At 38.9% G+C, this 15,356-nt stretch overlaps 1 protein-coding gene across 11 annotated transcripts in view; it reads right to left on the reverse strand.

The window, feature by feature from the left end:
• Nucleotides 1-15,356, reverse strand: part of RALGAPB (Ral GTPase activating protein non-catalytic subunit beta) — an 83,303-nt gene that overhangs the window by 10,998 nt on the left and 56,949 nt on the right. For all 11 annotated transcript variants that reach the window (XM_019625076.1, XM_019625074.1, XM_019625073.1 and 8 more), the window contains 6 exons: nucleotides 14,640-14,746; nucleotides 12,881-13,033; nucleotides 10,565-10,774; nucleotides 6,509-6,667; nucleotides 3,655-3,820; nucleotides 1,115-1,237 (listed from right to left, as the gene is read on the reverse strand). In XM_019625076.1, coding sequence (XP_019480621.1) covers nucleotides 1,115-1,237; nucleotides 3,655-3,820; nucleotides 6,509-6,667; nucleotides 10,565-10,774; nucleotides 12,881-13,033; nucleotides 14,640-14,746 — 918 coding nt within the window. The remainder of the gene's footprint in view (nucleotides 1-1,114; nucleotides 1,238-3,654; nucleotides 3,821-6,508; nucleotides 6,668-10,564; nucleotides 10,775-12,880; nucleotides 13,034-14,639; nucleotides 14,747-15,356) is intronic.

Consider the following 15,356-nt stretch of genomic DNA (forward strand, 5'->3'; position numbering starts at 1 on the left):
TAGTTTCTGTGATGAAGGAGTGATGTGGCTGGAGACAAACACAAAGAGTTATAAAAAACAAAAAGAAAGAAAGACCTAGGGGCACAGTTGACACAGAGGATGTTTCATAACAGGAGGTGAAGGCTCAACTGTGGGAACTACAGTGCAAGAATACGGATCAGCGCTAGGACAACTGGGTTGGTGGAAACAGGATGGGCCAGAGACAACAGGCAAAACTTGGCCCACAGAGGACAGACAAGGCTTGGCTTCTGGAATAAGGTGGTAGAGGCACAGCCCTGACACAAAGACAAACAGTTGCTAAGATACTGACCTAGACCATGGAAGGCTGCTCCTGCCAGGACACAAACGGCCCTGCAGAGACTAGGGTGGGAAATCAAGGGTCCAATTACAAAGGTGAGGAGGCTGCCAAGGTAGGGCACATATAATTAGCTTGGAGCTGCGACTGTGAAAATGGGATGTGTAGCATTCCATCCTGTGGATGCTCTCAACGAAAAAGGTAGTTTTCCACCTACTGCCTGATCAGGCACCAAGAAATGGGCTTAATTTGCAAGAAGCAAAGGTTCTAGGCAAAATAAGACTATGAATTCTGACTGAAAAGTAGTAATCAATCACTCCTGACCCTTAAGGACAGGCTTGATTGCTATCTTTTCTAGGCTGCTGACGTTTCTCTTGCTCGGTGTTAGCTCAGCTGGAGGCCGCCATGAGAGCCTTCCAATTGTAGGGTGCCGCGGGGTCCCATACAAAGGCTCTCTCGTGGAAGTAGGGAAGTAGGTGGAGGCTCACTCGTAATTAGTGAAAGAAATGAAAACACTTAAAACAGAGCTTCTATGTGTTGATTAATTAGATTTTAAAAAGACAAAAATGGGTTGAAGTGGGTCTCCTTTACTATTTAATGATTATTATTAGAGGGTCAGTCTGCTTGTCTTTAACTACTTTCCTTAAGAAAGTTAAGAGGGGCTAACATCCTGTACCTTTGTATAATCTAAAAGCTATGCCGTAGAAGCAGAAGAGTGCCTCAGATAACTTCAGAATCTCTCCCAATGCAATAATACTGCACAAACCAGTGAACACAAAAATAGATTCTAAAACAGCACCATACAAACAATGCTCTTACTTAAGGACTCCACAGGAGAAGGAACCACAAAAGCTATTTCCGTAAGGGCATCGGCATAATACAGCACCTTCTTCTGTCCATTGAAAATGCTGGCCCCGACATCTTCAGAGGAAATCACTTCATCTAGGGATGAGAAACACAACGTTGCTGCTCCAAAAGGCAGGAAAACCCAATTTCATCCTGCTTCATGAAATTTTCATTGGTTAATAAAGTGATAAGCAATAGAATGTACATTTCCAACAAACACCAGTTAGTAAGAAGAATAAGCTATAAATGTTCATTAAATGTCTTTATGCGAACTTTACATCATAAAGTCTTAATAGTTTCTGTAACGACTCCAAATCAGACCATTTCTGATGAGCAGGGCCTTTGGTTCACCTGTATGAGGCAGGTTAAGGGAACTGTTGTCTTTGGGGAAGAGGTAACAATTGAGAGGAACGAGGCCACCGCAGCCTCTGAAGGGTGCTGAACAGGTGTCTGCATGCTCTTGCTTTCAAGGCATTCCTGTCCTGGTCTCTCTGCTGCTCCTCCTCAGCTCTGCTTCTAGTCCCCTCTCCCAGTGGTCAGTGATATAACATACAATGTACAGGCAGTTTTAGTAATAGGATCTGCTCTAAGCCAGCAAGATTAACTAACAACAGTAACATTCCTTAGTATAATGTAGTCCTCAATTAAAATGAACACAATGTCCTGCCAGTAGTACATAAAAGACCAACAATCCGACAAAAAATTGCAGAGGAAATGGAAACGAGTTCTCAGGAAAGAAATAAAAATATGAAAAGATGCTAAAACTCAGTCATAATTAAAAATAGAAAAAGTTCTCACCTAACAGATTGGAAGATACCTAATGTTGGTGAGGCTGTGGCAAACAGGAAGTTTATACCAGAGGCTAGCAAACTTTTTCTGTAAAGGATCAGAGAGTGAAAACGGCTTTGCAGGCCATGTGGTTTCTGCCATGACTACTCAAGTCTGCCACTGTAGCATGAAAGCAGTCATAAACAATATATAAACGAGTGTGGTTGAGTTCCAATAAAACTTTATAAAAATAGGCATAAGCTGTAGTGTGCTGACGCCTGGTTTAGACGTTGGGAAGGTATTTTGCATCTACTGTAGTAGACGCTTTAATTACTGCCCCAATACCCACTCTACCCTCCCCTACTCTTGTCTGTAGCAGGAATGAACTGTTGGGGAAACTGACCCTTCACACCAGTTCTAACTTGTCTATATTTCTCTATCAGGGTCATTCCATCTCTCCTGCTACAGTCACAGGTTTGGGGTGGTCCGATCACTGTGTATCTCAGGATTTGGGACTAGGGAGGTTCTGAGAACCAGCTAATCTCTCCTCTTCAGGCTTGTGTGGTACGTGAATGTAAAGGTTGGAGCTGCCTTTTTGCACTATGAAAATAGCCATACTGTACATGGAGAGCAGAGCTAAAGGAAAACTGCAGAGAAATAGAACAGGAGTGCTGCTCAAGTGACAACAAAAATGTACACTCATCTCTGGAACTTTCAGTTACAGGACGCAATAAATGACCCAAATCTAAGCCACTGTGGGTCAAGTTTTCTGTTACTTGCAACCAGGAGCATCCAACTGATACATTTATCAAACTGAAAAATGTGCATATACTTTATCAATTCCCCTTGTGGGAATTTAGTCTATAAATATACTCAAGCACATATTAAAGGATATGTGGAAATTAAAATTAGAGTATATCCCCAAATACTTTTTTGATTCAACCTTGGTTGAAATTAGAAAAAAAACTATGGGCTACGGGTCATCAGTCACAGTGGTATTTAATGGGAAACCTTGAGAGAGTATACTCTTGTTGACAGAGGGATTCTGAAAATTCAAAGCACTGGACTCAAGCTTTACCCACTTCAGAGAGATAATACTAACTTTGCAGTGACTGCAGGAGCCCTCAGAACAAAGAACATTAGCCAGGTGGGGCAAAGGTCTTACGTTTAAATTTATACTTGCTCTGGTACTTATTATCCTGATGACATTTCCTCAGGAGGAATTTGAGAGATGGGCATGAATCTCTGAGATAGTCAGCTGTTTACTAAAAAGGTTTTTCATATAATATTCCAAGGATATAAACTTTGATGATAGCCACAAAGTCTATAAAACACATCTGCTAACAGAAAACTGTTATTTATTAGACAAAATACACTTGTTAGGAAACTTTACTGTTGCTATAGATAACCTAAGTTATAATATTGTTATGGAAAATGGAATTTGTTTACTCACACTATAAAAAGAACTTACTAGCCTTGTGATAAGCCATTAATTTTATATTAACTCTATCTTTATATATAAAATTTATTCATTTATGATTTTCCCCCTATACACAGAAAATACCTGGAAGAATATACAAACTATTATGAAGTGACCTCATGTGAAGGACTAGGACTAGCGGAAGATGATTTTTCCTTTATATGCTTTTGGTTATTTTTCAAAGAAGATTACAAACTCCTAGTAAAGGGGGGAAAAATCAAGAGTAACAAATCAAGAAAAAACAAATGACCATTATAAGCTTTACCTTGTTCGGGTCCTTCATTGTCATCACAACTGTTAATAGACCAACTGGTGGAAACATGCCCAGTCCAACCAGGGTGTCTGCCCATATCTACTGACCAGCCAAGGGAGAGCAAAAATTCTAGGAAATGTGGCTGAACATTTCTGGAAGACTCCACATTCTTTAAAATCTGAAATACATACCAATCATCAGCTATAATAAAGGCAACAAAAGAGCATATAAAAAAAAAACCTTCATAAAAATCAGTTATCTTTGAAGTATCTGACAAACCAAGCTCAGAATGAACTTGGGAATACATCACTGTAGTTAAAAATGCATGCTTTCGAGTTACACAGATTTGAAGTCAAATCTTGGCTGTGCCTTGGGCAAGTTTCTTAACCTCACTGTTTCAGTTTCTTCATCTATAAAGTGGGGGGAAATGATAGCTATGAAGATTAAGGGAGATATTGCAAGTAAAGCCCTTAGTTCTCCACCTAGCAAAACAATTACTGAACCAGAAATATTTACTAAATGTAAACCAAAAATACTATGTCCCTGCCATCGCAGAGGTTACTATCTGGTCGGTGAGAAACATTACATAGGTATGTAATTATAAATGAGTGTAAAAACATCCTTCTCTTAGTCCAAAGAAGAGAATGCAGCCATTCTGGAAAAAAAGAGAAGTGACCAGAAGATTCTCCCTCTTCACTAAGCAACAAATTTAATACCTGGGTTTTTTACTGTTCCCCCAAAAGAAAAGCCCCTGGTTCTCATGGGGTGAGTTTGCCCGCCAGAGGACATTTGGCAATGTCTGGAGACATTTTTGTTACCACAACTGGTGGGGAGCTATAGGTATCTAGTGAGTAGAGGCCAAAGATGCTGTTAAATTCCTATTAACAGGACAACTCCCATAACAAAGAAGCAGCTTGCTTAAAATAGGAAGTGATACTATTGAAAAGCCTATGCTGGGGTTGGCCAAGTGGCTCAGATGCTTAAGAGCTCGCTCACAAGTGCGAGCTCTGAGCAACAGGGTCGCCGGTTCGATTCCCAGCCCGAGCTGAGCTGCCACTGAGCTACCAACAAGTGGCAGAATGGCTCAGCTAAAAAAAAAAGGGAAAAAAAAGAAAAGCCTACACTAAGGGAAGAAAAATGAAACATCCCCTACAAATTAAAAATAAAAGGGGGGTGGGGGGTGTAAATGTATCTTAAACATAAGGTTTTTAAACATAACATTCTCTCAGCCCACTCCAGACTTTCTGCATTGGAATCAGCAGATGCAGGTTCCTGGAACCACTATTTTTAAAAGCTCCTCCAAAAGACTGATGCAGCCAGTCCACACATCACTGATGCAGTTCATATAATGCCAATCTATGTCAAGACCATCAGGAAGCCTGATAACATCAAAATCTGGGATGTCATGTCTCAATCCACTGGACATCACTGCTGGGTCATGATCTCTCAAACACACCATCTCTTAAACATTTCTCTTTTAACTAAAGAAGTTAACTAGACTTCCTTCAAAACAGTCCCCAAACCCTGCAATTAATCCAATTCTACTGAGGCTTTTCCGAAAAACCTGAGTCCACCAGTCTCATCCCTGGCTACCACCAGCCCACATTCTCCCAAGTTCCAAGCATGCAGGATGCCACAATGAATTCTGTGAAGACGGAATTCTCTCTTACCTCCAGGGCCATTCTACATGCTATTCCTTTGTTAGTACAGCCTGCTTCTGCCTTTTTACTTCAAATACCAGCTTAAAGGTCTTTTCCTCCTAGGACGCCTTGTTAAAACCAGGTTAGGTTTTCCTGTTATGGCTTCTGTAACGTGCGCCTATGCTTAGCACACTTTGCTATGGTTTTTTATTTAATCACCTGTCTTCCCCTTTAGACAGTAGTTATAGAAAGCTAGAAGCCGTGTAGGTCTTGTTCACCACTATAACCCTGGCACCTAACCAACATTTAACAGACACTTAATAAATACTTACTGGGTCAATTACATAAAATGAGAAAAACTTTCCCATAAATCAATCTCATTTTCTAGAAGCTCGCCTATAATTTGGAATAGTGCTTTTAGTATAAACATTTTGTAACTGGTCAATTTCTTCAGGTGTGCTCAATCTGATTAGCTAGTGGTCTTACAACGATGACAATAAAGTTCCAAGTCCCAGTGCCCTATGTATCGGAACACTGTCCTTTACAAAGCCTCTTTTGGCCCTTTCCAATCACAGCTGGTAACTACCTGCCTATTCCAAGTTTCACTTACTCACTTCCAACAGACACTCGCCAATTTGCTCTGTTTTCATTCTCATCTGTCTTGTAGTTTTCTTCATCCTTTTTCTAGTCTCTTTGTTACATGTATACAACTGTGCTTTACTTAGTCTTCCATTTTTATCCTTTATTTCCAGCGGTATTTCTCACTACACACTATGCGTGCCTCAACTGAAATTATGTGCTTGTGAAATTACCTAGAAGGTGAGCTCCTCAAGAGGAAAGACTGTTATTCACATCTATCCCCTGGCACGCTGAGCCCAGGGAAGATGTTCAGTAAGTACCTGCTGCTATTGTTCTACACGTCTTAAGCAATCAGGTCCAGCTTTAGCTTTTTGGGGCTGACCTTCTGTACTTTAGTTTGTCTTATGAATCTGAATTCCTTAAGAGGAAGAAAGACATGCGATAGCTCCTCTCTAAATCACATTTACTGAGAACCAAAGGATGCGGGACTCTCAGCACTGGTTTTCACTAATTCAGTTTCTGAACTGGTTCACAATTCTTTAAGCGTCAAGTGTAACACATCTCCTATTATGGATAAGCACAAATCATGTAAAATTTTTTTAGATTTATGAGCATAAAAGATTACCCCCATAATTCAGAAATCTTACCTCCTGGTTTGTTTTCTGACCTGGTTTCATATAGAAAATAAAAACTGTGTCGAAGGGACGACATGGCAAGAGATCCAGATACCCAATGTCATCAAAAAATCCAGGTATCGTGGAGTCAAGTGCAATAAGGTGAGGAGGTAGACGACTATTTGCAGGTTCCTACCCCCAAAGGAAGAAAGGGGAAATTATTACCTCTTTTCATATTCTAATTGTAAAAGCAATACTTGTTCATGGTTTAATAACTATTAAGTATAAAACTTACAAAGTGGCAGGAACAGGCACATAATCCTAAGGAAACAATTTTACATTCTTGTGTGCTTCCTTCCAGTTCTTTTATTTACCTTTTTTGCTAAAGACAATTGAGACCATACTACTTATTTAATTCTGGATCCTAGTTTCTCTATAATGTACTATGCTTTCTAGAAAAAAATCTTAATGCATTTTTTTCCCCCTCATTCATTGCTGATGGAAATGCAAAATGCAAAAAAGACAGTTTGGTGGCTTCTTACAAAGCTAAACATAGTCTTACCATACAATACGGCAATTGCACACCTTGGTATTTACCCAAATGAATTAAAAACTTATGTCTAACAAAAACACAAATATTGGGTTGTCGGAAAAGTCATGACATATTTTTTCTGCTTTTCGTTGCAAAAACGCGTCATAACTTTTCCGACAACCCAATATTTATGGCAGATTTATTTATAATTGCCAAAATATGGAAGCAACCAAGATGTCTTTCTGTAAGTGAATGGATAAATTGTGATCCATACAATGGAATGTTATTCGATAATTTATAAAAAAAGAGCTATCAAGTCACAAAAAGACATGGAGGAAATCTTACATGCATATTGCTAAGTGAAAGAAGTCAACCTGAAAAGGTTACATACTGTATGATTCTAGCTATATGACATTCTGGAAAAGGCAAAACAGTGGAGGCAGTAAAAAGATCAGTGGTTGCCAGCGGTTGGGGGAGGTGAGGAGGGAGGGATGAAAAGGCAGAGTACAGTGGATTTTTAGGGCAGTGAAACTATTTGGTATAATACTGTAATAGTGGATACATGTTATTATACATTTGTCAAAACCCACAGAATGTACAATATGAATGAACTCTAATATAAACAAACTATGGACTTCAGCTAATAATGCACAGATGTTGGTTCATCAATTAAAACAAGTTAGTAAGAAAAAACTAGGGGAGGGGGAATATGGGAGCTTTCTATGCTTTGTGCTCAATTATTCTGCAAACCTAAAAGTGCTCTAAAAAAATAAAGTCTATTAACTTCTTAAATGAAATTGTTTTGTTTTTTTCCCTAATTCCTTATCTTCTTTGAGATCTCCATCTTGCCCAACAATGGTACCCATGGTATTTTGCCATCCATGGCATTTTTCAGGAAAGCATGTCCCGGGGACGGCAAGGATTACTCTGTTCTACATCAGCAAGAATTGTGAGCCTGGTCTTCTTCTAGTTTATTACATAATGTTCCTGGCAAGGGTTGGGGTAACACCCTAGCACCAAAGGCAGTAGTAACTCTGCAGTCAGAGATTAGGGTATTCACACTAAGTGAAATAAATAAAGACTACAAACAGACTGGTGTCAATTCAGGTTAGATTTTGTTACTAAATCAATGTGCTGCAAATGTACAAAAAAAACTTCTGGTTTTCAGTTTTTATTTTGAAATCATGGATGAGGAATTGGGAAGCTATAGCATACTGTAATACACCTTGGGGGGCAAAGCCTCCAAATTCTTCTTTTAAGTAAGCTATTTCATCAGCTTGTTCTTCTGGGCGATTTTCTGATCCAGGAACATAACATGCACAAACTTCTATCTCTTAATAACTTTTTAAAGGTTTTTTCCTCTAGGTCTTGCACACAGTTTGTTAGGGTTACTTTAGTCAAGATCACAGCTGTAAACGGGGTATTTTTGCACTGTGTTTTTAACTGAATATTACAACTATAGTCATTAATTTTTGTACTTTTTGTGTGGAGATGTTAACTCTCATTTACTTTCAACATTTTATTGATTTTTTTATGGTTGTCTAATTAAAAGTCATATTACCTATGAACTGTCTTCTTTCCAATAGTTTTTATTTCTTATTTAGTTTCTTTGACTATTGCATTGACTTTCCTGGTTTTGATATTATAACTATACTATAATGTAAGATGTTACTTACTATTGGGGGGAACTTTCTTGTACACTTTTCTTTTTACAACTTTCTGTTAATCTATAATTATTTTAAAATAAAAAAATTTAATTGACTAAAAAATTCTCAGTGTTAATAGTGGTGAAGGTAGACATCCTTTGCTTCTGATTTTAACAAACGGTGCTTCTAGGTTCTCATTGCTGCCATTTAGAGAGATGTACATTACTAGTTCTGATTAAGTTTTTGTTTTTTTAAGTCAGAATGAGTATTGTTCTACTGAATATTGACTTATTGTTTGACTGATCCTAACGGGACCGTATTATTTTTTTAATAGCTTTACTAATATTTCCCAATAACGAACTAACTCTCCTTCAGTTCCTCAGGTAAATCTTACTTGGTTGTAGAAGATAATTTATTTAGTATGCTATTGAATTCAGTTTTACTATTACAGCATTTTCCTTAATATTCTGTACATACTTTTATACATATACTCATAAGTAAGATTGATTTATAGCTTTTTTGTATGTGTGTGCTGTCAGGTTTAAGCAATTAGAGATATGCTGAGATTCATAAAATAAACCAGGTAACTTTCTGAATTTTTCCTATGGTCTGACACAGATGAAAAAGCATGAGAATTTTTCAAGAAAAAGAATTTTCTTGAAAGCTTGAAATTTTTCACTAGAATATATAACATGAAAGAAAAATTACCTTCTCAGAGGCAGTGCTATTAGGGCTCTTCTTATCTCGCTTCAGTCCACAGGATGTACTAACTTTTTTCTAGCATATTTTTATTACTGCTCTACTATTCAATTTTCTCCAATAGGAGTATCACTAATCATTTGTAAGTTGTATCTTTGTTCTTTAACTTCCATATTTGCCACTGTATTTCTCATTATTTCCTCTATTCTCTTTCCTTCTACATTTTAATAAAAGAGTTTTTATATTCATACTCCCATTCACCAACTCACTTTCTTACAACATAAAATATTTTCCATCTACACGCTGAAATCCAAAATCAGACAGCACTATTTCCCCTGCTTTCCTAAAAAGGCAAATGGCCTTTAACCAAGCAGCTGCTAGGGAGTTAAGGGCAGGGGACAACTTGTGCAATAAGCAACTTTTCTCTTGGTAATCTTCAGTTGTGCTTTTCAAAACAAAGAGGACTTAGTGCAAACCCCAGGCAAGGTATTTCCCATCTGAGCCTCTGTTTCCCCATCTGTAAAAGAGGGATAGCCTCAGTTCCCTTTTGAGTTGTTTTAAGGGTAATGAAACTAAGAATAATGGCAATATTTACCTTACAGGCTGGCTTACTTTGTGCTAAGTACTTCACGAAGCATCTTATTGACCACCACGAGATGGATACTTTTATCATCCCCACTGTAGATGAGGAACTAAGACTCAGAAAAGTCAGCAACTTGCCCAAGACCACATAGCTGGCAAGTCATGATGCTGGGACACAAACCTATATAGTCTGATCTCAGAAAATGCACAATGTAAGAAGTGTTTGGCTCACAAACACTTGTTCCTTTTTAAAAGTGGTATGAAATAGCAGAGTCCATTGGAGCCCATCCTTTCAGTAAGAAATTTTACTAGGGGAAGAGTTTTAATGTTCTTTTTCTAATTATCTGTAGATGTTATTTATACATGTCCTGCACTACCCAGGAAAATTCAGAGCTGAATACATTATCAAAGCAGTCCCCTCAGCCAGAACTCTGCAAGCATTCATGGGACTGCCTTGGACTCATACAGTAACCTACAGCACCACAGAATTTCATTTTATTTGCATGCAGGGTAAGATTTAACCAGTTTCTTTTCTTTAAATTCCTTCTATCCTGATAAAAATGTTTTAGCTATCACCAGCTCAATGTCCATTTATGAATGTACTTGTTCATAACAGTTTAGGAGAATTACCTTCAATGCTTCTAAGGAAAGAAATCCAAAGTGTGACAGGAAAAGGCGTGCTGTTTGGAATTCCTGGGCAGGAGGTGGGGGCTTACAATCTGTGATTGGATCAGGAAAACTTCTCTTCTGCAATTCTTCCTCACTGTGTTGTTCAAGGTGTATTTCATAAGCAATCTGCTGGGCCATGCCATTCCTTAATTTTTCATGTCTCTCTTCTAACTGAATTAAGCAGATATTTAATTTTTTGGAGCTATTACAAAAGTTATAGGATTAATCTTAATTTTAAAATGAAAATAAAGCTACAAGTAACAAAGTAAATGAAGACAATTTTCACTGATCAACAATGAGTTTCAATACAGTGTATGCAGCCAAGCAAACATGTTTCAAGGTTAAAACAAATACAAAGAAACTCCCCAACAGCCTCAATAATTGCTCCTTCATCTCCTTTCCGTAAATGAAACCATTCCGTCTCCGCTTCCCGTCAAGAAAGAGGGCAGAGTTGTTGCTCTCACCCCTCTTCCAGATCACTGTCCATCATCATCCTGTGTGACTGCCTCATGTTGTGACGTCCTCTTCCATATGGATTACTCCATACACTGAGCCTCCCCTCTGACCCTCCACTTCCCTTCTGATTAATCCTAGGTTAAAATTCCATCCCCTTTCATGAGCAGTGGTGATCCTTCTAACAACCTGGCTTCTATTTCTATACCTGCTCAACCTTCATAACTCTGGCCATCCATGAGCACACTGTGCACCTCAGGTGTGCTATACTTTCAAGAGCGACAACTCTGAAATTCCCTTCTCCAATCATCAGCCCCCTTCCTGCAGCATTTCCACACCTTCGCTTCTCATCACTGTGAGGCACCCAACTCCTCCCCATATTTTCTCAGGCCATTAGCATCCTTCTGGCTTCATCTACTTCCCAACCAAGCCGAAAGTCCCAAATCTAACATCTTAATACCCTCTCCTCAGCATTTAAATGGCTGTGTTGTTGTTCTTTATTCTTCTGTATTTCTCACCTCTGTCAATCTCCACACCAATTTTTTTTTTACTTATGTGTCCAGATCCCAAGGACTTTTGAAGAGTCAGCAGAGTAAGTCACTTCACTACAGATGATGCTACTTAACCTCAGCTGGGCTGCAATTTTAAGAGCCACCTTTCCATTCCTTATTTCACTGCTAAGAACTAAGATGAAAATTTACGTAAACTCCTTCAATTTCCCTCCTTGCCACCTCTAAATGTCTCTGAACATTCCTCTCCTTTTCTCCTGTCTTACCAGAAGTATACCTTTTCTAGACACAACCATATGGACTCTGGACGCTACTTATTTCCCCAGCCCATCCTACAGTGTCGGCAGATGCGCACCTTGCTCCACTGGTTCCTTCCTTTCAACCTCTAAGCACGTTCATATTCCTCCTATCCTTGAATTAAAAAAAGACTAGCCTTGCCTTTCCTCAGCTCGGCTATTCCCTCCTGCTTTATCCACTCTGCACCCTTCCCTTTACTGCTAACTGTAGTTTCTATTCACTACCTCTCATTAACCATTCACTCCCCAGTCCCATATACTCCGCCCCCCACTTTAATACTCCCTGGAACCTATTCTCAAAGGGCAGCTACAATTCCATGCCCAAATCCAGGGGCCTCTTCTTGGTGTTTCTTCTCCCTGACCTTTCTAGCCCTCGACACCATAGGCAGACTCCATCCCTGCCCTTCTATTCTCTCGTGTCCTGACATACCTGTCCCCCACTTCTTAAAATTCTTCTCCTTTGACCTAAGATACCAATTACTTAAACCAAATACATTTTTCCTGTCTTCCCAAATGTCCTCATCCTAATGTCCAGATTTCTATAAATGGCATCAATATCTTTTTTATCACTTAAGCTCGAAATCTAAAGTTCTTCGGCTCTTTTCTTTCCCTCATCAATCCAAGACAGCTTAGATCTACCTCTACAATATCTGTGTGTATTTAAACCTCCACCATTAGTGAAGCGGTCCTTCCTTTCCCCTGCCAGAATTGTCGTAACAGTCTCTGAATTGGTCTCCTTTCTCCAAGTATCCTCCACTAGAGTCTGATCATGTCACCACACCACTGAAACCTACCAGGGACCAGCCCCAGCAGCTCAGTGACCTTCTCTCTAAAAGAGGTTCAGGAATTTCATTCAGCCACAATCTATACTTGTCTTACTATACAACTTCCTGGACGACAGAGATCCAAGTGATCTTGAGTCACCTCCAAAAATACTTTAAAAAGGCAGTGTCTTGACCACAGAAGTTGTTTAAGAATGTTTACAGTCATTAACAACAGCTGACAATAATGTATCTTACTTCTTCAGTGACGATTTCATGCAAATCTGGAATGCTCAGATCTGCTTTCACAAAAGGAATCTTATCCACCTCTTCAGGAAATGGTCGGTGTTTCACAGTATATTTAAATCCAACATCATTTTTAGGAACTGGACGAGGTTCAGGCACAAAAAGCTGTTAAAATAAAAGAAATAACATTGTGTTTATTACATTAGGTGCCGTTGGTAATGATGTGTATTTCCATCTCTCAGATGCTTGTGTTTCTCTAGGATTATATAATGCAGGAGCTAAGAATCTGCAAATACTGCTGCTAACATCAAAGGTAAATAGCCTATGTGCCAGTGTACTCTATTGTATTTTTATAAAAATGTTCATCAACTTATTATAGATTTTGTGACTGACAAATGGGTTGTGGACCTCTACTGCCTCAGGTCTGAATCTGCCATATTCAGTGGTAAGCCAGCGGGTAAGGCATTTCAGAGCTTAAGGCTCAAACTTCCTTCTTCCCCAAGGGCTCTCAAATCAGTCCATAGAATAAAGTGCAGTTCAGGTCCACTGAGCATCTCTACACAGGGAGTTCAATCAGAACCTTAGCATGGCTTAACTGAGAGAGTACGGGCACCAAATCTAGGTCTTCATGGCTCCAAGTAAGTGCTTTAATATATAGTATATTAGCTGTGAGACTTCCATTTTCACCCCTGAAGAATGGAAGTAACCCACCAGGGTGTTGAAAGCATTAAAAAAAAATGTATATGGCACACATTAAACCATCAACAAATTTCAGTTCCTTTCCTCCACAGTCTTTAATGTTTGATGGCTTATAGCGTTATTGATGGAATGTGATGTACATGATGCTACCAGGAGAAAATAGGGGTGTGCTCCTCACAGAGAGATAAACACATTTCATCTAAGAGAGACATCTGAGATGTTAAATGGTTTTAGACACATCCTCTAATTGTGAGCATCTCTCTTAAATGCTGGTGAAATTTTATTAAGTCATGTTTTAAAGAATTTTCAGTAACATAAGCAAAAGTTTACGATGTGGTAAGTGAAAAGAGCAGTATACAAAAATGACTCAAATTTTATGTAAGATTATAGTATACAGAAAGAAAAAAAAAGATTGGAAGGAAATGCACTAGAATATTAACAATGGCTATCTACTTCTAGAGAGTGAAGGTACAGGTGGTTTAAAATTTCTTCTTATTATCTGTATTTTCTAACTTTCTCCTACGAGCAAATTTTACTAACAAAATTAAAAATGTTATATAGAAAATAAACTGTCCCACCCCAGAATAAGATTTCACTAAATTATACAGTTTTTTAAGAAATTGAGAGAGCATATTAGCAATTATATAGGAATAAATAATTTGAAACTAAGTTCTGTTGCCAGAGAGACCAAGGGTCTGGTCAAATTCTTTTTATATATGGTGTGTACCTGAGTTTTACCATATTGAACACTGCCTAACAAACGGAATCATTGTTCAGAACAGTAATTCTTAATCAGAAGTGAATGTGAGAATCACCTGGGTAGCTTTCTGAAACTACACCTGCCCTGATGATGTCTTTAAAGAGTAATTCCAAGAATCTGGAATTCTATACTCCTAAAATAATTCTGATATGAACCCCCTGACTGAGACCCTGACTAGGGTCCCAAATATGTGCTTTTTCTGTGTTTCTTGATGGACTTTTTTAAGCTTTACATCACAGTGTGCCCACGTGCGTGTGCATGCATCCACACCTCACTCCTGTCACTTCCCTGTAACTTCTGAGGGATAAATACCTTCTGGTTTGCTTTCGCTCCTCTGGGCAGAAGGCAAAGCTGCTGTGCCCAAGCGAGTCTTCCTGACATTCCCCGGACCAGCACAGTGACGGACGGGAAAAAATCATCTAGAATAAAATGATGCACAAGTTTCTATTTCGGATAACCACTTAAAACACACCTATTGTCACCTGCAGAGCTTCTAACACCATGTTTCCCAAACTTTCATCCTTTGTGTACCACCTCTGTGGTTTCTGCCATATCCATGTACCATAAGTGCAATTATCTTAAAACTTTACATCAACCACTTTCTTTTTTTTTAAACTTAATTTAAAAAGTGGGTATCTCTACTTTAAATGGAAAACTATTATTTTAAACATTTAAACATGTTTAAAAATACATAAAATGATGTTTACCAACACATCGACTAACATCATCTCTCATATTTCCAATGGTACACATTTCTGGGAAACACTGTCCTAGCCAATACTTCCAGTGCTGGGAACAGCCTCAGTGCAGGAAGGCAGGCTGGGTGCTTGCAGTGCCGATGGTCCATTCACCCATGCCTTTATATACCGCTGTCCACCAAAGGCGGGCACTGTGCCATCCCAGCAGAAGCTCAGGGGCAGGAAAAGGGGGGTAAAGAATTCAGGATGGACTTCCTGAGTGACCCTGATCCTCCTTCTTACTCCTTTCTGTCTCTGGTGTGGGAATCAAGCTTGTTCAAGTTTCTCTCTC

Source organism: Hipposideros armiger, unplaced genomic scaffold (genome assembly GCF_001890085.2).
Source record: "Hipposideros armiger isolate ML-2016 unplaced genomic scaffold, ASM189008v1 scaffold_613, whole genome shotgun sequence".
NCBI lineage: Eukaryota > Metazoa > Chordata > Mammalia > Chiroptera > Hipposideridae > Hipposideros > Hipposideros armiger.